Consider the following 27,052-nt stretch of genomic DNA (forward strand, 5'->3'; position numbering starts at 1 on the left):
ATTTTCAAGGGAGGTACTCCGCTCCGTGAAAACATCTTCATTGTACGTGTGCTGGGTAGGTAAACATCATGAATACACATCATTTCTGATTAATGACAATGTGACTTTTTCTGTTTTGTGATTTTTAGGACATTTCGCCCGAGGATCTCAGGTCTTCTCTCATGTAATGTGATGTGTGTCATTAGTTATATAGCTGCTGCGTGAACTATTCAATCCACTGTGTTTTCCACAATGTCTTTATTATGTCATGATTATATTAATTTTTCAATGTGTTTATTATGCCCTGTAATCTGATTTATTCTAATCTAATCAGGCAAGGTCCAGAAACCTACACTGGTGGCTACCTGTGAGAAAAACACAGAGACTTTCAAGTGTCAATTTTCTGAGGTGAGAACAATCAAGAAGTTTATTGAAACATGATCAGCCATTGTTTGTGAGTAATTTCATTTTGGAATTTGAAATAATTTGAAATTTGAAAAAGTTTGAAATACTGTAAATGTCATGACAGCGTGCTTCTTAGAAGAAGGGTCATGATACACATTTTGACATCAGTCAGCTGTGAGATGTCTGCATGGAGATGAAAATGAATTCAGTAAGGAAAAGGAAATGGACAAGGTTTACCACAGGGCAACACAACCAACTGTGAAGTTCATTTCACTAGTTTGGGCAGCAAGCTTTTCACATTGCAAAGTCTAAAGCCACTAAGTGGTAACAGCAGGAGTAGTAGTAGTTATATGTTATAAAACTTGTTACAGCTTCATTGGTGTATCATACCATTTTCATAATGTTTTTATGATATATTATGACATTTTCTGAGGGGTTTAAAATTTGTGATGACAATAAAATAATTCCACTGTACTTCCCCACTGTGAAGATATATATGGTTGTATGATTCGAGTGACTTAAGGTTTATCCTTCATTATGATGCTACATATTGCAAAAAATCAGCTGGAATTCTTAAAGGCCTTTGCCGACTCTTTGGACGCCTTACCCATCATGAGTGGAGAGGATTGCCACCAGACTTGTTTGTCTACATTGTGCATGCTGACACTTACATTAGGTGGGGCATGTAATTGTAGGAGAAATGCATTATCCAAAGCATAAAGATGATTTTTTTTTAGTAATCCAGGTGGTAGTGCCTTTTATTCACTGGTCTGTAGATTCGTATCCTCCAGGAAAAAAAAATATCTCAGTCATTCAGCATTAGAGCTGCTAACCTTGTCTCTTTTAGGATAATGCCAGCGATAATGCCAACAACTGGTTAAAGAACTTAATGCTGAAGCTTTAGCATGCACACTGGACAGATGGTTTTCCTGATCCTTTCCTCTCATATTGGCTAAAGTGACCAAACTCCCAAAAAGTCACTGCAGTCCTGCAGCTATGAATTCTGTCAATGTAATCCATCTGTCCTGGGTGTTGTACCTGACAGGCCGAGGATTTGACCATCGGATGGCTGCAGGATGAGGAGCCGCTGAAAGAGACTGGGCCAACTCTGACACGGGACCCAAAAAAACTGAGAGCAGAGAGCAGCTTCAAATGCAAAGTTTCCAACCGCGTCAGCTCTGAAATCAGCCAGCCGGTTAAAAAAACCTGTCCTGAGTCTAGTCAGTATTCATTTGATGTTAAACTCATATGTCTGTTTGTAGATAAATGTATTCTGCATTGGCTTGTTGTTAAAAACAAAACAAACAAAAAAAAAACACACATCTGGTCCAGTTGGTATCATCGATCTTTAATAAGATGGACATAATAATTGACCAATTACATTCAGTGCTAATGAGAACTGAGCGATGCTACACGGTTTGTCACAGTTTAATGTTTAGAAGATTGAGACCTGATTACACACAAGTATCCCTAAAGAAAATGTTATATCAATATTAATATAATTATCTTGGCTCTCAAAGGACTTTTAGTGTCCTATGGTGGTCTAAATGCTATCTCAGAGGTTTTTCAATTATTGCAGGCATACAATAGACAAGGTATTCAATCAAATATGAATTTCAGACTTGGAAGAAGCACAAAATTCACAATAAACTGCTTCTAGAGGCTAACCTGCCAAATGTGCCAAACAAGCAAACCACTGGGGGTTTGGACTGTGGTGAAGTTGACCACCATGAACTTGATTTCCCATTCATAACCTTGCACAGAACAAAATTATTTAGAGGATGTTAGGCGGTGTAGTGAGGATTATAAGGAAGAAGTGCATTGTGAAATTAACAAACCCTTAGCATCACTTTTTGCTTTATGTCACTTTTGTCTCGATTAGATGAGGATGTGGATTGTGAATTGTCATTGGTAAACACTCATATTTGTCAAAGCCTGTTACCGAAAGAACTGTTTAATAATTAAATTAAATTCAGTTAATTTCAATTAATCTCTTATTTTTCCCCTCAAGAGCAACCTGCCCCTGAACTGTTATTTGGCTTTGAGTTCTGGACCATGGTGGGCATCCTGGCTGGTGGAGGAGGTATGTTTGTTTAGCAGATCTCTATTGCTGGAGTGTGTTAGACGGCACCAACACAGCCAGTGTTAGGGGCTGTGTTTTACACTATCCATGCTGCATATACATGTTTACATGTGTAAGCCTTTGTGGCTTAATGTGTGCACAAAGTGCCACGTTGCTGGGTGTCATATGTCTCTACACAGTGCTGAAAGGCCAAGAAAAACTAATCTATAGCAACAGCTTCACCCAGGTGCTGCTGATAAACACAGTGATTGGTGTTAAAAGTATTTCAGACATGTTCAGCTTTTAGTCATCTTTTATAAGGTTGTGTGCCTCTGTCCTCACCAGGTCTTGTTCTGTTGCTGATTATCGTCACCATCGTTTTATGCACCCGGGCCAGACGCCGACGACACAATCGACTGAAGGGTGAGAGAGAGAACTTCATGTATCGTCCTTTACACTTTGTCCTGCGAGGCCCAAAAGGAGTTTGGTATAAAGTATCAGCAGAAAATGAATGAGTGCCCATGTCTGTTGCTTCTGATTTTTCACAAACTTTTGCTTTTCTCTTGCAAATACAGAATAGTTTTAAACTTTGAGGCTTCTTCTGGTAATTATTTAAATGAAAGAACCCAATAAGAGAAACTTCTTCTTTGCTTAAACCATTTATCACTTTGTACATGCAGCCTATGATGGGGATGTTATTGAACAGGCCTCACTTCTGTTTAAAGGGTCACAAGCCAAAACAGCTTAAGTCCCAAAGAAGCGTGGTTGGTAACAGTTGTGAGGCAGCGCAGTTGCTTACAGTAATAACAGAGAAATGAGAGAAACTAGGTCAACAAAACTGATTACCATCATATACTGTGTATGCAAAATACAACTGTGTTAGTGGGAATAACGTCTATTATTCCAGCTTACCTACTCACTCTTTCAGTCTGGAGAATCTGAGGTGTGAAAATGACTGATGTGCGATTTTGAAGACTTCAAACGTTTGGTTGAGAATAGCAGACAGACATAAGAGCAGCAGCATGATGGTGACATCACCCAGTGGCCTCAGTCGTAGTTTGATCACAAAGCAGCACACAGCTGTTTCTGGTGGATATGGTTTAGCTGAGGCAAACCAAACCTTCACAGACCCTTCAGATCTGTTCTGAGATACTTTTAACCACAGTGATATTTGAAGTTGGACAGTAATAATTCAGTATCTAATTGATAAGGCATATGTGGGCTTTACAAGAAGATACATTTTCATCTGACAAATATACTAAAAAGATAAAGGAAAATGCATCCATCATCCATCTATCCGTTCATTCCTACCAATCAGAGGAGGAAGAGCTTCGACTGGGATGGTCTGCTCAACAACAACAACAACAACAGCAGCAACATCAACATCAACATCAACATCATCATCCTCACCACCATCAGCATCAGCCGGCCGGACACACTGGTCCTCGGCAGCACCGGTCCAAAGCGCCCCGTAACCCGGAGCATCCCAGAAGTGCTGACAACCCCTGTCCCAACCCCCGCCACCCCCATCCCCGGCCCAGCCCCAGAATCCCTGACCAGGTAAAAGTTCGGCCCTTTATAGCGGATCTGCAGTTTAAACACAGCAGGTGCCATCATGGAGACTCATCATGGTTGTGTGTAAATAATGTCTAAATATATACTAACCAGGTTATAAAATATATAACTGTTAATGAATACAATTACCAATACTTACCTCTGAGTTTATAATCCCACTGTGATTCACTTGCCCTGCCAGTTTTTTTCCAAAATTTGCCACAATGGTAGCGTGCAGATATGTAGTGCCGACTGGCCAAATGGTGTTGCAGTATTTGTTTAAACCTGTTAAAATGTGTGTTTTTGATAATGCAGTGGCTTTCAAGAGATTTCCAGGGTCATGAAACGAAGTCGACACATAAAAAAGCACCTCGAATGCTGATAGAAAATTCTGACTTTCCAAAACTGTGTTGTTTCCATGAAAATTGTCTTCCTTGCTCATGTATCAGGGTCTAGTTCCCACTACATTTGGACTGACAAAAAAAACACCAACCTATGCAATGACTGTATAAGACAAGTTGAAAAATATATATTAAACTTGAAAAATTCCCAGGTATTCCATGACGTTCCTTGTGTGGAATACACACCTCAAAAACCCTCATATAAATATTCTGGAGATGGTTTGAACCATAGGAACCTTATTAGGAAGGTAACCCCAGACTGTCTACCTGCTGTCCAGGCTGCAGGTTAACAGTACAGCATTTGATTTTTGAGGGTGAGCTGATCTTCATTTTTCACTTCACTTGATTGCAGGGCTCAAGGCCAGCTGAGGTAGATGAGGACCAGCCTCCTCCTCTTCCTCAGCCCAGGAAGAAAGGTCCCAGAACTCAAAGAACGAGATATGACGTCAATCCATGATTTCAGGAGATGGATCCTCTTGTCCTGGTCTCGCCTGCCTTTCTCTGCTCCTTCAGTCTCCTCCTTTACTGATTCCCCTCACTCCTGATCTTCTCCTGTGACAAAACCTCCTACTTCACATCCCGCTCCATCAAGATCAAGTATTTTATGAAAAGTTTTCTTCCAAGAGCCAAGTTCAGTCTGAGACATTTCACTTGTCTGTGCTTTGGGGCTCAAAAACATGGTGTCGTGAAAAGCATTTTCTGTAAAACAACTGTGCTCTTTATTCTGTAACACAGTAAAAGCTGTGCAATCCTGAAATTTTACCTTAAACTATGAATAGTCACACTTAAGCAAATGAGTTTTGATGGCATCCCAAAACCAGAGGACAAACTTTGGGGAACTTCCAGCTTTTATTACCTTGTACAGACTCATAATGTTAATATGATGATGTATTTTTAGCTAAATCTTTCGTATCCATACTCTGATATTTTACTCTAGAGCACATTGTGATAAGTGGGTCTTGTGCAATGTGCATAAATGCTTGTTTGCTAACACTTCAGTCATTAATGTTAGCCTGCAAGTAGCCTAACATTACTGTATTCTGTATGAAGACAGGTGATCACTTAGAAAGCCAATGAGCTGAAATCACAAACTAATGCAACAAATTAATTGATAAACTAACTGTGAATGCATCTAACATATATCATGGCAATTGGCCAGGTTTAGCCATGTCTTATGTGGAAAGTTAACATTTTGGCATGAGGGTGGTGGTAGAGGAAAGGTCATGAGGTCATCAAACTGATAGGGTTCATCCTCTGCGGAGCATGAATGTGTTCATTAAATTTCATGACAATGTGCCCAGTAGATTTAAGGACATGTTGTCATGCAGCATTGATATTGCCATGTGTAACATAAAGTATGTTTTATATTGAACCTGTATTTATTTACATTCAGTAGGAGCTGTAATATTGTAACAAACTCATATTCATGATTTTATTGTCATCATGAAATAGCAAACAACTTAAAGGGCCATACCGCTGTTTTTGCTTGTGTTAGCCTATTCACTACAGTTCCTGTAAACCTTATATTATTACCAACCCCTTTTCAAAATATAATTTACTCTTATATACATAAAAAAAAATTCCCCCTGTCTTCCAGGCAGCCATTTGTTTCCATTCATTTCAGTTTCCTGATGGCAGAGACTTGACATGTGCCTGAGATCAACAATTCATCAGAATGAACATTCTGCCAAGGCTTTTGTTACTGTGCTGCCGCTTGATACTAATCATGAACTGACCAATTTAACACAAAACTGAACTCTGGAGCGTTTTGCCGACGTCCAGTATTGTCCTATTTTTATCCACGCTTCTTATAATGTATAGAAAAACTGTCCACCACACACTGCACTGGAATGCCATCTAGCAACTGGCTGGTAGTTTAAAGCAAAACTGAACTTTGGCATAGTGTGTGTGTTGTGTGGTTCCCTGGGTGTGATGTGAGTCCACATGGTGGTGAAATCTCCTCAGTGGCTGCTCCGTGCTCCCCTGGGCTGATAATCCACAACACTGGATTAGCAAAACAGCTCCCAAAATAACACGTTAAGCGCAAAAATTAATCCAGAAAAGGCAGATTATGCCAGTGCAAAAACCAGCAAGTGCCGGTACCCACATTTTTCATGTAATCATGGTTATTTGTGAAAGTTGTATCAGGTATTTTCTTCCTGACGCAAGACTATTCAGAACTTTTGTGCAGATACTACCTGCCGGATCGACTGTCCAATTCAAATAAGAAAATAATAAGAAAAGAGACTTATAATATCCTCACAAAATGGGTACCAGGGCTTTTTTAACTGCATAATCTGCATTTTTTTTTTATTGGTAAGCAAGACAAACGCATAACAACTACATACAATATTACTGTGGGACAAGAGCTACATTAAACAGAGCCTGGGGCATAAGCGTAAAGGATGATTTGGTGTCGTAAACAACTGTTGAGAAAAGAGAAAAAAATAAAAACCAAAAGAAGAGGGAGGGAAAAAATCTGAAGTAAAACAACCTGTTTTTTCTTTTCTCCTACCTCCTCCCTCCCTCCTCCCCTGCCGTCCCTCCTTACCCTGTGTGTGTTGGTTTGGCAATATGCCTGTGCGCATGGTTTGGGGTATTTTATGATATTTGGGACACGGCTATTGTGGCTGGACTCTGTGGTCATGTACATGGGTTTGGTCTTTGGGTGGGTTTATCGGAAATATTTGAATATAGCACAAGCAAATTGTTTGTTGTGGCACCAGCTCTCTGGCACATAAAGATGTGTAGGAAGTATAGAGTACCTTTCATTAAATTATTGAGATTATTGAGACTGCATATATCTGATGGGGCACATCTTATTCAGTGCATCCTGTGCTGTGTGACATGTATTGTGTGAATGACTGTTGAATTAGTCTAATGTAGAGGTTTATTTTACTAATGTTGTCTAGTATGGGTGGTGTTTGAAGGTTATTATTAAATGTGTTGATTTTTGAGTATGTTATAAGTATTTCCCTTTCCCAGTATCATACTTTTGCATTATCTGTTGGAAGACGGGTGATGTATTCATTTCAAAAATGCGGTGTCAGTGTGTTGTGCCCTTTTTCTTCCATCTGTTGCCTGTCATGGGTGATTTGTTCATGAGGAAATCTGGCTCAGGCTGATGGAGTTGCGGCGATTACGGCGTTTTTAAAGCACCGGTGTTTTTTGATAGTGTTGCTGAGCAAGGGCAGCTCCTCGATTCCTACTTCTTGCCATGTCGCTTGTTCTGTGTCCAGCCACAAATGTCGATAGTGGGTTTTGTGAATCCATTTGGTGATGAAGTGTAGTGATGTTGAAAACAAGGTGCCTCTAGCCCCCTTGAGTTTTTGCTTTTTCTAGTGTTGTCAGTTTTATTCTGGGATTTTTATTTTCCCAATAGTATTTTATTGTGATGGTGAGTTGGACCGGGTCCATTGTGAATAGGTAATTAATTTTTGTTAACATCATTATAATACCACTATGTCAGCCTTACTGACATTGTGGTAAAATAGTTGAATTATTCCAATTGATTGAATAGGCAGAAAGGCTGGAGTAGGTATTGATGACTTTCATATTCTGCTTATATTCGTGGGGTGTCCGAGCTGTCTGCATGATGTTTGTCTCGGTGTAATTAATTTTATCCAAAAAATATCTATTTCTGATGTTTTTTCTTTGTCATTTCCATATAATTTACAGTAGTGTTCTTAAGTTTATGCTTTGTGGGTCCTGGGTAATATTACCTGCTGAATCCTTAATTGTTGATGTGATTGACTTTTCTTTATTGCATTATTTGCACTCTTTTTAAACATTTTTTTTTTTTTTTTTTTTTTTTTTGCTGTGGAAGTGAGTGGAGAGATAGAAATCCAGTGTTGTGGATTAGCAAGGCAGGGGAGCAAGGAGCAGCCAATGAGGAGATTTCACCACCATGTGAGTTTAAACATGCATAAACACGGGTGTGGTCCTTCAGTCATACAGATTATACATTTAGTGACGTATTAACTGTGATGTTACGAAGCACATCATTGATCTTGAAATAGCAAATTCAGAGTTTTGCTGAGATCACAGCCTTTTGTCCCATCGTCCCCCCAAAAATAATATGATTGTGAGAAAACAAGCTTTATTTGGAAGTCAAGAGCAAAGATAAAAATGATAAAATGACTGCACTGACCAACTTTTTACACCCTATATGATATGGGACAACAAGCAATGTAATGGCTTATTTTTTTTAATTTAGATTTAAAGCATAGCCAAATCTGTACATTCATTCTTTTTTTGAGGTTCAATTTAGCTGTAAAATAAACAAAAAAACAAAACATGAGCCACTAATATGCCTGCTTATATAAGAAACGGTACGATGGAGGACCTAACAAGAAGACACAAACTGTAGAAGACTTTTTTGTGTGTGTTTGCTTCTGAGTTTTTTTTTTTGTTCGTTTTTTTTTTTATCTATACATGTAATATGCTTTAAATGTAAATGTGCTTTTTCAAACTGTACTTAAAAACTAATAAACCACGGAGAAATAAAAGGAGGCTACATTACCGCTTTTGTTATCACTAAACAACACCAAATATGTATTTTCGTATGAATGTCATCAACTTCTAGGAAAACAAAAGTGGTTGAGCAGAAGTGGAACATTGTCAGTGTTTCACACTTTGTCATCATCACCTACCGCTGGCGGGGGGTTACAGCCATGGCTGAAGTGAGCATGTTCACTATAGATGTGTGTGTGTGTGTGTGTGTGTGTGTGTGTGTGTGTGTGTGTGTGTGTGTGTGTGTCATATCCTGTGTTAGTGCTCAAAATGTGATTGTGGTTTTGCAAGAATGAAGGCTTTGCATACTGAAACCAGAGCCACCATGTGCAACAATATCTGGTGCATGTATGAGTGTGAAAAAACATTCTCGCTGGAGATAAAAAAAAAAAAAAAAAAAAAAAAAGACATGTTTGTATTTCATAAATCATTAATACATTTGAATTCCATGCCAATTTTATGTATTTATTTCCACTTTGTCTCACTGTGCTGTTATGTTGCACTATTTTACACCGCTGTAGCTGATTTATTTCCATGCTTTTTATTTGTACATTTCTAATGATCACATTGTGCTTAATAACTCTCACACATCAATGCTGCCACTATTATGAGCAATTACTTGAAGATGTTGGTATAATATATTTAATTATTCATTCAGCTTTGGTTGTGCACTAATAAAACATGCAGCACAGTGAGGTGATTTACCAAAAAACTGATGAAAAATACAGAAAGAGGATATGCAAATGACTAATTTGTATTTTCTCTCCTCAGGGATTTTGCATCCCACCTCAAAAGAGCCGAGGAAAAGAGAGAAAACCAACAACAGTGGAAATTATGTTTATGCACACAGTTTCCTAGTATACACAGCTTTTCCCTTTTCGCTCATCCGGGAAGTCATTATTTTCCCAAATCTTGCTGTAACCTCATTCCCGTTCGGGACAGGAACTCTTACAGATGAGATTTAAAAGTATCCAGATTAATTTAAAGCCTTATGTGACATTTTACAAATTGAATTATTGTGGGATAATTATGGTAATGGCTCCCACCAAACAGCACAGATCCACAAAGAGGGGAAACGTAGTCTTTTTAATTGCAGACCTCCACTGTACACAGCCTGTGTTGACACATGATGACCACTAGATGGCGCACAAGATCTATATTTTATACACTAGCCCAGCAAGGGTTTTTTTTTTTTTTTTTTTTTTTTTTTTAAATTTGTGGTCAAATATCGTCTGAAACAAAACTAATTCAACTCTAAATCTGATTTGTAACTCAAATTTAACAATGTAGTTTATAGTTAATCATCTTTAATCACTGTGGGAATCCAGATAGTGTTTTACTTCTTCATGTTAAGTTGCACTGTGGTGTAAAACAAACATTGATTTGAAGTGTTTTTGAAGTTCATAAAATGCCAGTGCAAAACAATGAGTCTCTATATCTACAACTGCATCATGTCAGAGGTTCACTGGTTTTCAAATAAAAAGCCATTAGTCCATTAAAACTGGCAACGATGCCAAAAAAAAAAAAAAAAAAAAAAAAAAAAATCCATGCCACTGATTAATGAATGATAGGGGAATATGGGACACTACGATAAGACTGTTCTAGGGTGTGTGTGTGTGTGTGTGTGTGTGTCAGTATAAATAGAGCTGGTGTGGCAACAGATGCCAGGGTGTTGAGAGCAGATACACACATTTGCTCTGTGCCTCTCTCTTCCCCTCCTTCTCTCTCCTTCTCTCTCTCACACACACACACACTTGAAAATAGCACATTTTAAAGTATAGCACGAAGGTCCAAAGCCGAATACAACCCAGCAACTTTTAACCTTTGACCTCCGAGGTCACAAACCCAAACTTCTCACCTCCAATCGATCCTGCCAGCAGACAGCGAGACAGCCACCGACTCTGAGGTGAACTTTGCCCTGCCCAGCGGGACTGTGTACACAGACACACACACATGCGCACACACAGAGGGGGACATAACCAACGGCTAAAATGAGTCCATCCTGCTAAAATTATAACAAAAACTTTGGGAGAGATGGGATTTGTAACAGAGGTTTTGAGAGCCGACACCAATATTTTTGGATGGAAGCTGCCGGCGTCTTTAAATGTGACCACTTTTATTCCTCCAGAGTAATACTGTCAGGGTGGAGAAGGCCTCTGAAACAGCACTGGGACCATCATGGGACACAGCAAATCTCCCAGGATAATGAAATTGCTCATGGTAAGCTGCTCTTTAAGGCAAGGTGATCCACCACACCGTCTAGTATGGATTTACTGGAATAACTTGTCACAAAACTGGATGAAAAGTTGTAGATCCCTGCGAGGGAAGTGTGTGTTCCAGCAGCAAATAATAACAGAATATAGCAATGAGGAAAAACAGAATATCACTGAGAATTTCACATGCAAAAACAATCAATTTCAAGGTGAAATTAGGTGGAAATGAAAGGCATGACAAAAGCAGCTGCAGAGCACACGGAAGCAAGGACACAGTGAAGGAAAATGTGCCTAATAATGACGTGTGAGTGTGAAATTAAAGCATGCAGACACATGCAATGTGTAACACATGATTGGGAATGGGAATATGAGGGGAAACAAATACGTCATTGAAACATGTGGGATCCCCAAATGGTCAAATAAGAGATGCAAGATTGATTTCTGCAGGAGGGGGTGAGTTATCTCTCTCTCTCTCTCTCTCTCTCTCTCTCTCTCTCTCTCTCTCTCTCTCTCTCTCTCTCTCTCTCTCTCTCTCTCTCTCTCTCTCTCTCTCTCTCGCTATGTCTCTCTATCTCTCTCCCTACCTGGGACCTCCCTGTTTCTCTCCACCCCTCCTCCAAATCCTTAAGTAACTTCCGGCCAATCTATCTTTTACCTCTATCTTTCTGTCCATCTATAGGCTAAATATCTCGGTTCCCGGGTCCATGTTAATCCGGATCGACGGACATGTGAACCATGTGAAAACGCTGCCGTCGCTCTCGGTCTCCAGAATCTGTTCCACTGGACTGAAACGCGGCGTGTGTGCCCGTTGTCCTCTACGGCTCCGCCCGGCGTGCGGTGCAAGGCTGTGGAGTTTTCTCTGGGATTTGTCCGACAGCGGCGGGAGAGGACCGGTCTTACCCCCCAGACAGGACAAAGGAAACGCGGAGAAAAAACAGAAACAAGGCAGAAGAAGTGGCGGAATAAAAGATGAAGATGGATAAATATACACGCACCCTGCTGCTGGGGGTTTTAATGCTCGGTAAGAAGCGTTTCCCTGCTTGGACTGTAGATATCCCCGATATGTGCCGCCGCTCTCACTTGTAAGGAAATGTACGCTTCTCCGTGCAAAAATCTTATAATCCAAAGTTTCCTTGCGTACTGAGAAACGGACACACATCCTAAAGGGTGACTCAAGGTCGCGAATGATACATAATTGCCTGCTGGTTAATTCGGCATAATGCAATAATTGAAGCAGCTCTTAATTGCAATAAAATTTAAACTTTTACAGTTGGCTCACCCCGCGAGTCACCGCCCTCCGCCGTGCATTTTGGTGGGCGAAGATCTGCAGAGATAAACGGCGAGCAAATTGTAAAACTTTGAATTTAACTGAAAAAACGTATTGCCAGGTGTATTTTATGCACGCCGAAACGAAGAGAGGACCCGAGCGATTCGTAAAATGTTTAAAGTTGTATTCTAGGAGGTGTATCCGTGAAACGACAAGATGAAGTGCTTTAAATTGACAGTTTTCAAACGGAGTTTCGTGAGTGTTCTCACAGCGAGAGAGCGGCGCGTACGCAGGCAAGGCTCCGCAGTCAGTGTTTCTCCAAATATTTCTCCTTTCTCTAAACACACTCTCACCAGTCTGCCACTGTGTACAATCTGCTGTATATTTGTTTTTTCCCCCAGCAAAGGGGATTCATTTTGGGGTGGATAACTCACTCACCTAAAAGTTAGCCCTTAACGTAGCCTATACGTGAAGACTTGGACATGGAGAAAATTTCCTCTCTCTCTCTCTCACTCTCACTCTCTCTTTCCTCTCTCTCTCTCCCATTTTCCAAAAGGATTGCATTATCATTTAAAGTCGAGCTACCCAGCCATGCAAGCTACAACTGGCAAAACTCCAATTTCTGTTTTTGTCAGCCATAATTATATTATTGATTGGCCAGAAGGTGCAGATCTCCTCAATATATCTTTCTTGCACTGTGTGTGTGTGTATCTGTGAGTGTGTGTGAGTGTGTGTGTGAGTCAGTATGGAGACTTGGAATAAGACAGACCAGAAGTGGAGGATGAGGAATAAAGTAGATAGAATGTGATAGAATTTTTTTTTTAAAAAAAGTGAGATGGAGGGAGACAGGAAAGAATCTGAAAAAAAGAGAGGAGTGCGGCTCATAAAGTTTGATGTGTTCCCTCCCATCAGTCTCAGTGCCAGCCAAGCCACTTAGTCCCATTAGGACCAATAAGGCAGCAGGAGATGACCAGCTATGACAAGGACCCATTAGCCAGCTTTCCATTGCAGGGCCAAACAGTGCGGGTCATTATTAGTATTATTATTATTATTATTATTATTAGCCTTATTATGATTAGCCTGGTTTCCATAATGGAGCCAAACCCGTGATTACTCATTAGCCTAATTTCCATTACAGGTCTAACCGGGGCTTACTAACACTGGAACAGCAGTGTGTTTGTGAGCATAACACACCCTGGACGTCATGGGGGTTCTCCTATGCGTGTGTGTGTGTGTGAGAGAGAGAGAGAGAGAGAGAGAGAGAGCGAAAGAGGAAGAGAGAGTGAGAGACTGGGCTTAAATTAGTGCAGTGTAAGATGATCAAATGTCGCCAGCTCTCTTGTGGTTTTTGTGGGATGTGTGTGTGTGATTTCTCTAGGTGTGTGTGTGTGTGTGTATTCTAATACTGTAGGGCACGTGGCCATAGGCTATAAACACCAGACATAGTTACTGTACTCGCTGGTGGTGGTTGCTTGTGTTTAACCGTGACGCTTCACCTAATTCATACACACCGCCGGTTTGACCAGTGCTTACAGCTTCAACAGTGCATAAGAAATAAATTATGCAGCGTGCCCATCTGATGTGATGGATAGGATGCAGTTTGATTGATTACATATTCAACTTGGAATTGATCAGCATGCTGGGGCCGACCCTGTGGCGAGGCATTTTGAACACATTCCACAAATCTGGAAACACTTGAATCCTTGTAAGTTTTTGGATTTTGGATTTTGTTTTTTTTAAGGCATAGAAAGACTCAAATATAAGTCTGCTAATCCATCAACATTTTCAATGTAAAAAACACCAGACAGATGACATATCAGCGTCATATTGTAGCTGTTAATGTGCAGGAATGTCATGACCTTTGGATCGAGTCTCATCAGCACAACTCTGTAAAATGTCATTAGTATCTTTTTGGCAATAAGAGCTTATGCAAACCAACCAACCAGTTTCTCTCAGTAGGCTACCTGAGGTAAACCGTATTTTCTCACAGTATGCACCATCTGAAAGCTGAGGTAAACAATATTTTTTTGGAAGCAAACTTGCATCCACCATCTTTCCTTTGGGATGCGAGTGCAGCATAAATCCCATCTCACGTTGCCGGCTGCTGCCAAGTTGTCCCCACTGCCAAAACACAAGGTAAACAGGCATGAATATTAATCACTAAATAATCCAAACAAATATGGATCAGTGTATGTGTTTAGTCTATGTATCAGGGAGCCATAGAACGGCCATCTCTAAATGATAACCAGTGCTGGATCTGATACTGTGAGGCTGCCTCAACCAACTTAAAGATGTTAGTACAAGACAATGCTGAATACTCGATTCTGATTGGTCGATTAAGGCTTTTTTAAATTTCAAACTATGACCCCACCGCTGGACATGCTGTACTCCAACTTAATGTGCCTTGTGATGCTTTTGAGTTGCATTTCGGCATATTGGTTAAGGTTAGGGTCGGGTGAAGTGTGAGGAATGACAGACTCCATATCTCACACCTGCCCCGTGGCTCCAGGTTTGGTGGCACAGGCGGCTTGCAAGGTGAGTTTTCTGAGAGAAAAGGCACTCGCCCACGTCTGTGATTGTCTGCCAGAATCCTGCAGAGCAACGCGCCTCAACACGTCACATGGTTTCACCCATGTGGCGCCCCCTGCTGCCCGGGACTGGGTGGCGGGAGCTGTCAGACTCGGTCCAGCCTTATGGAGTCACCTTGGCAAATTGGGACCCTTTGTCCTGCCAGATAAGCTACATGTCGGTGGTTATTATGGGTTTGTTGGGAAGGTTATGTTGAGAATCTGTTACTTAATTCTGTTGTGACATGGTTAAGGTTAGGGTTTAAGTTGGTTTGAGTTGAATTTAGGAATTATTTAGAGCCTAAAGACCGCCCCGCTGCAGGTTACTTTTTCCTTTAATCAATACAGTCAACTCTTCTTATGAAAAGCAAGCAATAGCCTATCTACAGCAGCTGTTTTTTTTTTTTTTTTTTTTTTTTTTTTTGACCTTACAATTGCCACTTTGGATTCCAGAAACATGCCGAGTTTATTTACATAGTGTCTTTGTAGAAGGGATTGTGGTTTACAAAAAGCAAATCCAGATAAGAACAAGCACGATTAAGGTTGGGCAAGGTTTCGCGGTCGTGGTGTTGAGGTACAAAACCATATCACAGGAAGGTTTGTTAAGCCTGAGCACAATATGGAAACGTTTTTTTTTTTTATTTTCTACAGTCTTGAGGTGAATGCCTTGTTAGCAACTCCAGGAGCTTTTGTTCCAAGAAGGATTACAGGCCAGGAAGTGAGTTGGGAAAGCCAGAAATGTGTTATCATTGAGTCATTTGTCTCCAACAAGCCCAGCCTATCAACCCCCCACGGATATATTGCACTCATTTTGTGTTATGTGGCAGTAATAATCGTACTTTCTGCTTCTGGAAACAGAGGAAAAGGCATTTAGAGTTGAGAGAAAAGGAAGTTGGAGCAGCTTTGACCTTCAGACAGTGGATTTTGTGAGGATTCTTGAGTTGATTGAATCAATTTGTCATATTGGCTCGGGGTTTACCAACAACCCCCCCCAGGCAAAGCATGCACAGCTTCATACTTTCTTGATGTCATATGCTTTGCAACAGTAATATCACCAAATAACACAATTCGTTTTCTTTTATTAAAATCACATTTGCCAATCAGTCCCAGAGGGTTGGTTTTTCTCTTCATTATTAGTGCGGTTGACCGCTTTTACCCCAAGTTTAGGCCCCAAAATACCAGCTAATCGTTTTGTCCATGTTATCTGACATGAATATACAAGAACTGATAGGCCTTCTCCCTGAGGGGTTGGGCATCTGGGCTAATTTATTATTGATGTTATTCTGGATTTTATTTAGAGGGCTTTTGTGTCCCATTTTGGTCTAAATACAGTTTGAGAGGCTTTTTTTCACCCTGACAAGAGGAATATTACTGAAATGTTTACTTTATAGCATAAAAAACCTTCATTATTAAATATCAGCGATCTTGTAGTGATTAGTGATTAACTTCCCGATTCATCCAGCTCCCCTTGGCTGCTAATCCACAATCCTGTATTTCTATTGCTCGATTTACTTCCAAATGTCTCTTCTCTTGTTATTTCGCTGTTGCTGTTTGAATTGGAAAGTAGATCTGGCACGCAGCATCTGCAGGAAACCTCTGTATTGCAGTCTTGCGCCAGGGTGAAACAACCTGATGCTTTCACAAATAACTGGAACGACGCGAAAAACTGGGAACCGGGACTTGTTTTTTTTTTTTTTTTTTTTTTTTAGTCATAGTCATATTTATTAACTCTTCACCACAATTGTGGTATGGAGTACAAACAATACAAAATAAATGATGAACAGTCAGATTGAGTCATCACAGGTCAAAGTAAAAAGAAAAAACAAGCCTGCACTCGATCATTTAAAGAGCGGCAAAACCTTATTCAAGAAAGCACCCAATTTACATATTGTTTGTAAATTATCAGTCTTCAATAAAGCTATACATTTAAACATAGATGGGCGATTTAAAAAATATTTAGGCAAGTACTTATTTCTGGTCTCGGACAAAATTAAATTTTTACATTCAAACAAAACATGATATTCATCTCCCAGGTGGCCGTCATTACACAGGTTACAAAACCTTTCATTCCTTTCCAGACCCTTGTATCTACCTATTATTTTAGGAAGTCTATTATTAGAAGTTCGGAGATTACAGATGGCCTGACTATACTTCTTATTTTCACAGAGTAAATATTTTTCAAACTTAAAAACTTCTTTAAATTCACAGTATAAATCACATGAGGACATGTTCTGTAGTTCATAACGCCATTTCTGCACAAACTGATCCTTTAACCTCTTCCTTTACTGTCATAAACAGCTTTTTTCACATTTGATTATGTGCGTATATTTTATTTTGGAAGCTGTTGCAGAGATAGAAATAGAGAATTGTAGATTAGCTGCACAGTGAAACAGCTGATGAGGATTTTTCACTTAACCCACATGTCCACTCTCCCAAAGCCCGATTTTGCTATAAAGGAGCATTTCAGAGCATTTCAGAGCCGTCACACCCTCAGAGCTCAGGCCGCCGACACAGACTTAAACTTCACCAAACAGAAACCCCAAGAAAAAAAAAAAAAGAAAGTGTTTGATTGACAAGGAAGTCCCGAGTCCCGGTTTTACTGTCTGCTGTGCTCATCCGTGCTTCCCTCAGCTGGAGCCGGGAATGTCAATCGATCTGTGAGCTGCAGGGACTGGAAGAGGACAGGAAGCCACAGCCAAGCCTCGAAATGGAATGAAATATCATCTTATGTGATAAACCCTGGAAAATGAATCACCTGTGTTCATAAATCGCTCTCTTTTTCTCTCACACACACAAACACACACACACACACACACACACACACACACACACACACACACACACACACAGATTCTATCCTCTTGCTTCCTGCTTTGGGGAATTCTTTGAGATCTGCTGGACTTGTGCCTCAACCAATGGCTGTTCTTCCTGCCAAATAAAATACAGGAGGGTGTGTGTGTGTGTGTATGTCTGTGTGTGTGTGTGTGTTGTTGCACAGTATGAAGGTGGCGGCTCATGCACAAACGCAGAGATACACGGAGAAACAGATGCAGAAATAAATGAACTCGACTGTCAGCACAGCAGCCGTGGCATGCCTGCCGTTCACACACGTTACTACAAGCCCCGTGTCTGTGTGTGTGTGTGTCTGTGTGTGTGTGTGTGTGATGTGTGTCGTCCCTCTCAGCTTGTCTAAACAGGCCCAAAAGAGAAGCTGTCACTTAGTTCTGTAACCTATCCCCACTGGGCTTATTTGGTGTCGTTAAAGGGGCACGCTGCAGTTTTCTCCGGTTTAGCAGCAACACATTGAAACCTGAATTTTGACGACTTCACCGTGCAGAAACCCTGGAGCCAGTCTTAATGTTTTTTTTTTTTTTTTTTTTTTTTTCTTTCACCATGCATTCACACTGACGGCAATTATCGTTCTATTCTGAGCGACTGTGGGCGGGGTCGGCGCCTCTGGCTGCATCACCGAAGTGGCCGACTTCACTTTTATTTTCGCAGGACTAACTTTCAAAATAATAATGATGAGGTCAAATTGTCAAAATAGCTGCATGTGAAATGATTCCATATTTCGTTTATGATGTATTTTTCTCACATTTCACCTTTACGAAAGCATGCAGCTGCTGCAATTTGGATACTGCACTTGGCCATGGTGTGATTTTAATAAAAAAAATTGATTAACTGTTCAGCCCTAATAGGAGCGTAGCACTATCTCATAATAAAATAAAGGTCCTTGTTACTCATTACTGCCAGTTGACATAACATGTCAGGTAGATTTTGAGCTTGGCCAGCCAGGCACCTATCATCATACTAGCGGGGGAAAAAAAAAAAAGGAGCTTTAATCCTGCCATTTCAGTTAATTAACACCCAGTATGCTAGCTACTCTAGCAATCATTATTTTTGTGGCTTGCTGCTAATTGGAAAGTACACACATCATCTGTTCCCCAGCAAAAGCAAATATGTGAACGCTTCTGTTGGGAAGCTGGTGCGCCACGGAGCCGAGTGGCACCTCTTACCTTTTGAGACGTCGACGAAACGACTCGGTGAACCTTCAAAAACAACTCGAGGGTGGCATCTGCACGGCTGTATGGATTACTGGGAACAAAACATGCTTCTCCTGTGCCTCAAATGCCTCTGACTGGTCTTTTCCTCCCTATGTGTGATGTTTATCAGTTGCAGGAAGTTAAAATGAGACTATATGAGTTTAATAGTATTGATTGGTTCTGCGCTGTTGCCGATTAGGAATTCTGTTTCTTCGTTTTTGACCAAGCCAGTCCATTAGGGCTGGGGCCAAAAGGCAAACAGGCTCGGGTCAAAGGGTAAATATGGGGTGCAAGCCGGCGTTCATCTCTGTGTGGAAAAAGGCTTTGATTTCTCTCTCTCTCTCTCTCTCTCTCTCTCTCTCTGTCGCTTCACCCCCTCCCATCTGTCTCTCACTATCTTTACTTTCCTCCACAAAATGTGCTGCTAACACTCCCAGCAACATACCGACCACTGGTAACCATGGCTGTCGCGTACAAATTCTCCTTTTCTGGCCCTCTGTTTTCTCAGTTTCAGTTTCAGTTTCAGTGGCTGCTTCATTGGCATGGTGGATCCATACATTGCCCGAGCAGAAAGTGGCAAAATGAATAGTATTCACCACAGGGGGAAAAAATCAAACAAGGACTGACTTGCTATCATGTCTTATATTTCTATTATCTCTAATGCAATCAACACATTTTACCACTAAAACTGCAGACTGACTGGTTTCATCATCGCAGCAGGGGAGGTTTTGAGTCGTGGGAAGATCGCTGAACTCCCTCATAAAGTGTGTTACGACTTATTTTATCAGTAAACGGGCCTCATTTCTCCACGTCTCCCCTGTGTTTCTCCAGGCGTGTGCTCAGCCAGGGTGGTGAAGGTGTCTCCAGGTCCGCTGATTCGGGTGCAGGGGCAGCCGGTCTCCATCCGATGTGACGTCGCCGAGTACAGCGGCCCTCGGGAGCAGGTAACAGACCAGGGGCGGCGTGTGCCTTGGGGCGAAAGCGGGAAAGAGAGGGAAATTGTTGACTGTTTGTCCTGATTTCAATGAGGATTATTGATCACTTTGCAAGACAATCAAGCAAAATTTTATTGAGCAGTGTGTCCTGTCATTTGTACAGGTTGAAATCTATGCACTACTATTATCTTCTCCCACAGGCCTCGCATGTGTGGCTTGTTTGCAGTGGAAAAACAAAAACTGAATTCTGAGTGTATTGTGATTTTTTTTTTTTTTTTTTTTACAAGTTATCTTTTTCAATCTTTAGATTACATGCATGCTGTTATTTTTGGGTTGCTGAAAGAAAGCAGGGGATTAGCAGGGTGTTAAATGGCTGGCTTACTAGGTCATGCAATTTCCAGCCGCGAGACTCTCAAAGAAAAGAATGGAAAATGCTCTCTTTTTCAAACCTGAGTGCTCCTGTGTGCAGAGGAAAGGTTTCAGACAAAAGTCCAACTGCTCTTTATTCTGGCTTTGCAGCACCTCAGATGAAATTTATGTGACATATTAATTAGATGATTGTGAGAGTCAATTTGTTTTTCAGTAATGTAGCTGCCTTGACATCCATTGTAAGGGCAAACTGATAGATGACAATTAATCTGTTGATGATCAGTGGTGAGGTTGGTGTTTTTCAACCCAGGCTGCATTAAAATGGTGATTCTATCGTTCATAATTGTACGTAACACAACCTACCGCCAGCTTTCGTGACAATCAGCTTCTTGTTACTCTTCGTTAGACTCCATCAGAATACTCGTTCTTGAAAACTTTATTTTTGCGTTGACTGTAGAGAAGTTTTGAACAACTAATGTTCATTACTATACCTGGAACTGCTTTTTTCCAATGGCTGCAGTACATCCATGGCAGTGCATTACAATAAATGTTAAATTAAACCTCTTACAACTTTAAAGACACGTTACACTCCCTCAAGGTAGCAGGTCAGGTCGTGCTTGTAGTGCCAAATATGGCCCCATCCTTGAAACCTAAACAAACCCCACATGTAACCTTTTACCTCACCCTAAGCTGAAACCTGACTTTAGTTGTAAGAATAAACCCAAAACTAAAACCGAAACTATCCCTTGTGGAAGTGAGGATTGTCAGAAATGTCAGAAAGTGCACAACTCATTGGTTTTATGGTTTTATGGTTACGTCGTTTAACAAATGTCCCACCTGCAAACCAAAGTAGGCACCACTGGACATCACTAATAATGTGATGTCCAGCACCTTCTTAAAAGTAATTAGAACAGCAGTCTAGAAACTGTTGACTGTAAAGTGAAGTAATTTGATTCCCTGTTGATAACTTCCACATAAAAAGCACTTGAAAAATATTTTGGAAAAGCTTTTTTTGTCCGGCGGATGTTGGAAGTTCTGCTTTGTCTTTAGCTGATGTGGCTTCCCAACTTCACCTTTCTGTATGGTTTCTTCATTCAATCTGCGACTGCAAACACAAACTCGCACCTACAAATCCTCATATCTCGTGTAAAGAATGGCGGGAGTCGGCTCATTTCACCTGAACACACAGCTGGTGTTTTAGGCTTTGTCGAGGAGGAGGTGGTGGCGGTCCGAGACAGACGACTCCCCCATCGGGAGCGATAGAGGAACAGAGTATTATTAGATATTTGTGGGATGCTCTTATCTGGATGCTGGGACTGCGGGCTCAACTTAGATTTGCAGAACTTTAAAAGGAACCAATAATAGAGCAGGCAGGATGGAGTAACAGTGGCCAGATGGAGCAAAATAAAAAAATATTCCTGTGTCCCTAGAATTGTCTTGTATCATCAATAATGGATAAAGTGCCTGGTACAGACAGTGGATCGGGAGTGTCTTGAAACTCCGATGGGTGGGGAGTTTTTGTTCCAAAACAGCGGATGGGCTGGAAAGTGAGTTTTGCAAGCCAGAAATCTGAGCATCTGGCCAAGTCATCGCTGAGTTGTTGGTGTTTATTGCACATAATGTATGCTGGGTGGATACTTGGAGTTTTCTGGGTAATTTTCTTGATAAGTAGAGGTTTAAAAAAAAAAAAAAAACAAAGTGCACAAGCATTCCTGACTTTGTGCTCTCTTTTACACTTTACCGCCAACTTCCCATCTGGCGTGAACCCGCCGTGTCCTGCAGGACTTTGAGTGGGTGATGAAAAAGGAGGACGGCGCGGCGATACAGGTCATCTCCACCTTCGACAGCCGCTTCTCGCACGCGTCGCTAAGCAGCCGCGTGGCCGCCGGCGACATCTCGGTGGCGCGGCTCGGCGACAGCGTGGTGGACCTGAGGATAGAGGAGGTGAGGGCGACGGACAACGGCGTGTACACCTGCAAAACGCCGAGCACCGACTTCGTCATCAGCGGCAACTACGAGGCCGAGGTCCAGCTCATTGGTAAGAGAGAGGTGTGTGTGTGTTTGTGTGTGTGTGTGTGTGACTATTTGATATAAAAATGCAATCAGCTTCAGCATGTGTAGTCTTAAATGATGCTGTTTCTTTGTCATTTTGATTAAGGACCTTAACCTGAACTAATTTTAATGAGTCATTTTGATCAGAATCCACTCAAAGTTTGCATAAATCTGTGTTATAATCATGATAATACTATTATCTAGAATTTCAGTGAGGATTCTAGTGTCTCATGTTGGTCTAAATGCTGTTGCAGTGGCCTCTCCACCCTGGCAACAATACAATTCAGGGGAAAACACTGAATACTGTTTCTTTTCTTTTTTTTTTTCTTGGCAAGAAAATAGTGCGTATCAGCACAGAAGACTGGCTGTCATCAGCTTGAAGCCAAACTATATCGGTTGTACCCTCGAAACCACACTGGTACTATTTTCTCTCCAGCTGGCTGTCAGCAGAGCAGCTCCAGACGTTAGGTTACAGTCTCGGGTGTAAACGCTCGCACACAGACTGAACTGTCGAAAAGAACGGGCCTGACACATTTATGTTGCCGCACATAACCCGGCCGGCGAGTCAGACGCTCAGCTTACTTCCACAGCCGTGCAGTCGTATAAAATTTACGTTGGACACTTTAAATTCAAGTAAAAACACTCGAATTTTAAATGTGATCAGTGGATGATTTTTTTTTTTTCTCTTTTTAAATGGTGTAGCTAATGGTGCATGTATTTTTATGAGGCCTAATATAATTTAACATAGTATATAGGCTAATGCATGAGGCTTCTGGCCAAGGCTACTGTGTGTGTGTGTGAGTGTGTGTGTGTGTGTGTCTGAAGCTTGCTGGCCATGGTCAGTGCGGTCCGTTGAACAGCCATCCCCATAACTTACTAACGCTCGACTGACCACGTATATCCGTATATCCTCCCACACACACACACACACACACACACACACCCTTTAGTTTTAGACAATTACTGGCTTATTATGTGTCTCACATGCACACCTCAACACACACACACACACTTGCGCACACACACACATGGTGGGGAGCAGATGTCAGGTGGGAGTACTTGGCTTATGTCAAATTAGGGCCAGAGAGAGAGAGATGGAGAGTGTGAGAGAGAGACGGAGAGGCAAAAATATAAATACCATCATATTGTATAGTGAAGCATTCTCCAATCACCCCTGAGACAGAAAATGTTAAACGAGATGGTTTCTAGTACTTGGCAGTTTCTAATAAGTGGAACCATTTCCAGCTAGCCGGCTTCCCGACTTAAAGGACACATTTGGCCGTGTGTTTGTTTCCCCGACTCTTTTTCACAACCGGGAGATTGGTATCCTTTCTTTAAATGTCTTTAAAAAAAACACGTTTAAAAGATTATTAAAGGAAAATAATATAGAAATATCCCCTCCATGCTATTAACAGATCAAAAAAGTGGCACGCTAAAAAAAATTTCACTTGTAATTGTTATTTTTCCACAATTTTTTGCACTCTTTCACGCCGAGGGACTACAGCCGCTCATTTCAAATGGTAAAATCCATATGCCGGTGTTAGCACACCTCATTGAAACCAATGGGCTCCCATGCTAACTGCAGGCAAACAGCATAGCTCAATGCTAACGAGCTAGCCTGCAGCTAACAGCACTCGGCGGTTCAATACAAAATGCTACTTAACGCTAACAAGGTGATTACCAAGGAAAAATACCGAAACTTTCCCCTCTCTAATATGACAGGTGGCTGTTGGGGAAAAAAAATGACATGGTAATGTAAAATGCCAAGGTGTGCTGTAAAGACTGTTAACACACATGCAAACTGCTGAAATTGATAGTCCGAATGCTGTAATTCGGCATTTAAAACCCACTAGTACTACTCGACTTGAAGTTGTGTTTATGAGGCCTCATTGTTTCTATTTCTGGAATTATTGTTGAAATAGGATTAATACACATATTTATACATAATGCACACACTTTTTTACAACAAGGATTAATGCACAAGGAGGATTAATGCACATATTTCTACATTTTCTACACAAATTATTTCTTATTTCTTTTTCTTTTTTTTTATTTCTCATAATTTCACTTATGCTTATAATATATCCCTCTCTTGAGAAACTGAACAAACTCTGCTGACACAGTTTCCCCTCAGGGATCAATAAAGTATTTCTGATTCTGATTGTGATTGGATGATAATTATAAGCAGAGTTTGTGTCCAACTTTATGGCGCAACTGTATAATTTTTTTTTTTTTTGGCAGGATTTTGCCTCTTTGACTTCATCAGTGGAAGCACAGAACGAGTTGAACGGCAAACAAAAGAGGATGACTGCTAAGTTGCTTTATTATAAGGCCTGCAGTGATTTTTTTTTGGACGAGATTTTAGTGTTATGCTGTCACAGAATGTTTAAACAAAGAGGTTTTTGATAGGTACATAGATTAGTAATGTGGATATGTTGACCCGGCAGGTATAGAAGCAAGTAACAGAAAAGCTCCAGCAGTCACATTTGGAAAGTTGCATTTCTTCTCCGTAATGCACCTTTTTTAAAACCAGAAAAAGCAACACTTAAACCACAATAACAGAAAATCCAAAATCCCAGACGATATCTCATCTCATGAGTCGGCCAGCCCTGATTCTCGTGTAAATAAAGGCGAGTTTCGCCGCTCGCTGATTCACGCATTAGTCAGTCGTGATTCAAGCCATGAGCAATGAGTGAAAGCTTTTTCCTCTTTGTAACTCTTGCGCTTCCCTGGAAAGAAAAAAAAAAAATGACTGCATTTCTAGCTTTCATGAGCGGACAGCCACGAGAAAAGAGCGCCACCTGCAGAACCTGGTCGGTGGTGGAACGTGAGGAATGTTTAACAACGGCGAAATTGTCGTCCGCGTTGAAGACGACGGCGCTTGTTTGGAAACGTCACGCCAGAGGAACTTAAGAATTAATTTTTACTCGTGAACCCTGGAAAATTATGGGATGGAGAAGTCACAGAGTAGGGATTATCTGACAGTGAATTAGTTCGCTCCATAATGCACCATCATGTTCGGTTGCTCTCTGCTTCCCAGCATGGCTCCCCAGACACCTTGTTAAATTTAGACCTGAATTAACTAGGCAGCGCTGTGTGTGTGTGTGTGTGTGTGTGTGTGTGTGTGTGTGTGTGTGTGTGTGTGTGAGTGTGTATAAGTGAAGCATGTGTGTTAGACTGACTAGCGCATTTAGCAGTGTATGAAGAATGTTTCTGAGTTTGTGTATGTTTGTGTGTACAGAGAGAGAGAAAGTGTGTGTGTGTGTTGTTCATTTAATGGAGAAATGAGTTAGATTCGCTGCTGCGGGGTCTATACCAGTCGAGACTTGTGCACCGTGTTCATCACCAGTCACACACACACACACACACACACACGCAGTGCCTCCGTTGCCTTGCCGAGGCTGTTTGGTTATGTAAGAAACGAGTGAAGTTGAGGTCGCTGAGGGTTTGAAAACTCCTCTCAGGCTAATCCTAATTGATAGAGCAAAATGCAGATCATTTGTTCTGCCTTGTTATCCGCCATCAGCGCTCACATCACCGCAGCACAACATCAGCACCGCATAGTATCACCGCTCCCACAGTGCTGGATCGCCGTGCCGATGTCCAGTATTGTCCTATTTTTATCCGCGCTTTATGCTCGTCCCTCCTTCTAATGTAAAGCCCACCGTTTGAAACGATTCTGAAGGCTTCTTGGCAGCCCGCAAAGCCTGGAGTGTCATCTAGCAACTGGCTGGAGGTTTAAAGCCAAACTGGACTTTGGTGTGGCGTGTGTGTGTGTGTGTGTTGTCTGGTGAAATCTCCTCATTAGCTGCTCGGTGCTCCCCTGGGCTGCTAATCCACAACACTGGATTTCTATCACTTCCATACTGTAAAAAAAACAGACATGAAGACAGTGGATTATGCCGATATAACAAACGATAAATCCCGGTTCCCATTTTTTGAGGAAATTAAACGTCTCTTTGCTTGTTACTTTCCTATTTGCATTGGAAAAGTAGATCCGGCAGATAGCGTCTGCCACATTGTAACCTTCCACCAGGAGGAAACAGCACTTTAACAAATAATTGTAATTACATGAAAACAAATGGGTACCAGGACTTGTTGTTGCTCCTGTTGGCATAATCCGATTTTATTGTGTTAATTCGTGTGTTTAACGTGTTATTTTGGGTGAGTAGAGATGCAAATCCAGTGTTGTGGATTAGCGGCTCAGGGGAGCACAGAGCAGCTAATGAGGAGATTTCACCTCCATGTGGACTCACAACACACTCAGGGAGCTACACACTCGACCAAAGTTCAACTTTGCCTTCAGTAATAAAATGTTCAGTTGACGTTTTTGAGAATAGTATCCCATCTTTGGCCCCAAATGGAACGATAAATGATGTCACTGTAACACAACACATACGATATCGAGGAATTTGAATGTTAAAGTTGCTTTGTGTTGCGTTTCTTGTTGCTCAAACAGAACGGTGTTGTGTTTAAATCTTGCAAAGTAAAAACGGGCCATAAAGTCCAGTGATGCATGAAAATAAAAACGCTCTCCAGAGGCGGAAAATCTCCTCAGCAAATGGCGTTGTTTACATACACGACTTGTTTTGAAATGAATATGGTTTATTCAAGGGGAAAGCAATGCGGATAACATCGTTTAATCGCAATATTAAGTATTTGCCATAGACTGCGGTTCGTCAAATATGCATTC

General features: G+C 41.2%; 2 protein-coding genes across 2 annotated transcripts in view; both read left to right on the plus strand.

The window, feature by feature from the left end:
* Nucleotides 1–1,445: 1,445 nt before the first annotated feature.
* LOC115370058 (putative cyclin-dependent serine/threonine-protein kinase DDB_G0272797/DDB_G0274007) lies at nucleotides 1,446–5,981 on the plus strand. The gene is made up of 5 exons (XM_030066873.1): nucleotides 1,446–1,604; nucleotides 2,396–2,467; nucleotides 2,792–2,869; nucleotides 3,765–4,006; nucleotides 4,754–5,981. Exons 2-5 carry the CDS (start codon nucleotides 2,440–2,442, stop codon nucleotides 4,856–4,858), a joined length of 453 nt encoding a protein of 150 aa, XP_029922733.1. The 5' UTR covers nucleotides 1,446–1,604; nucleotides 2,396–2,439; the 3' UTR covers nucleotides 4,859–5,981.
* Nucleotides 5,982–11,793: 5,812 nt separating this feature from the next.
* The window catches only part of ptgfrnb (prostaglandin F2 receptor inhibitor b), a 74,835-nt gene continuing 59,576 nt past the window's right edge, over nucleotides 11,794–27,052 (plus strand). The window contains exons 1-3 of the mRNA XM_030070977.1: nucleotides 11,794–12,147; nucleotides 19,835–19,947; nucleotides 22,090–22,345. Of these exons, the coding sequence (XP_029926837.1) occupies nucleotides 12,096–12,147; nucleotides 19,835–19,947; nucleotides 22,090–22,345 (421 nt within the window). The 5' untranslated portion in view covers nucleotides 11,794–12,095. The remainder of the gene's footprint in view (nucleotides 12,148–19,834; nucleotides 19,948–22,089; nucleotides 22,346–27,052) is intronic.

The sequence above is a fragment of the Myripristis murdjan genome, chromosome 2, assembly GCF_902150065.1.
Source record: "Myripristis murdjan chromosome 2, fMyrMur1.1, whole genome shotgun sequence".
NCBI classification, from domain to species: Eukaryota; Metazoa; Chordata; class Actinopteri; order Holocentriformes; family Holocentridae; genus Myripristis; species Myripristis murdjan.

Bases quoted from the DNA above. Each gene is read 5' to 3' on its own strand.
- LOC115370058 (XM_030066873.1), top strand. From the start codon at position 2,440: ATGGTGGGCATCCTGGCTGGTGGAGGAG. The intron at 2,870-3,764 runs GTGAGAGAGAGA...CCTACCAATCAG, and splicing joins ACGACACAATCGACTGAAGG to AGGAGGAAGAGCTTCGACTG. The intron at 4,007-4,753 runs GTAAAAGTTCGG...ACTTGATTGCAG, and splicing joins GCCCCAGAATCCCTGACCAG to GGCTCAAGGCCAGCTGAGGT.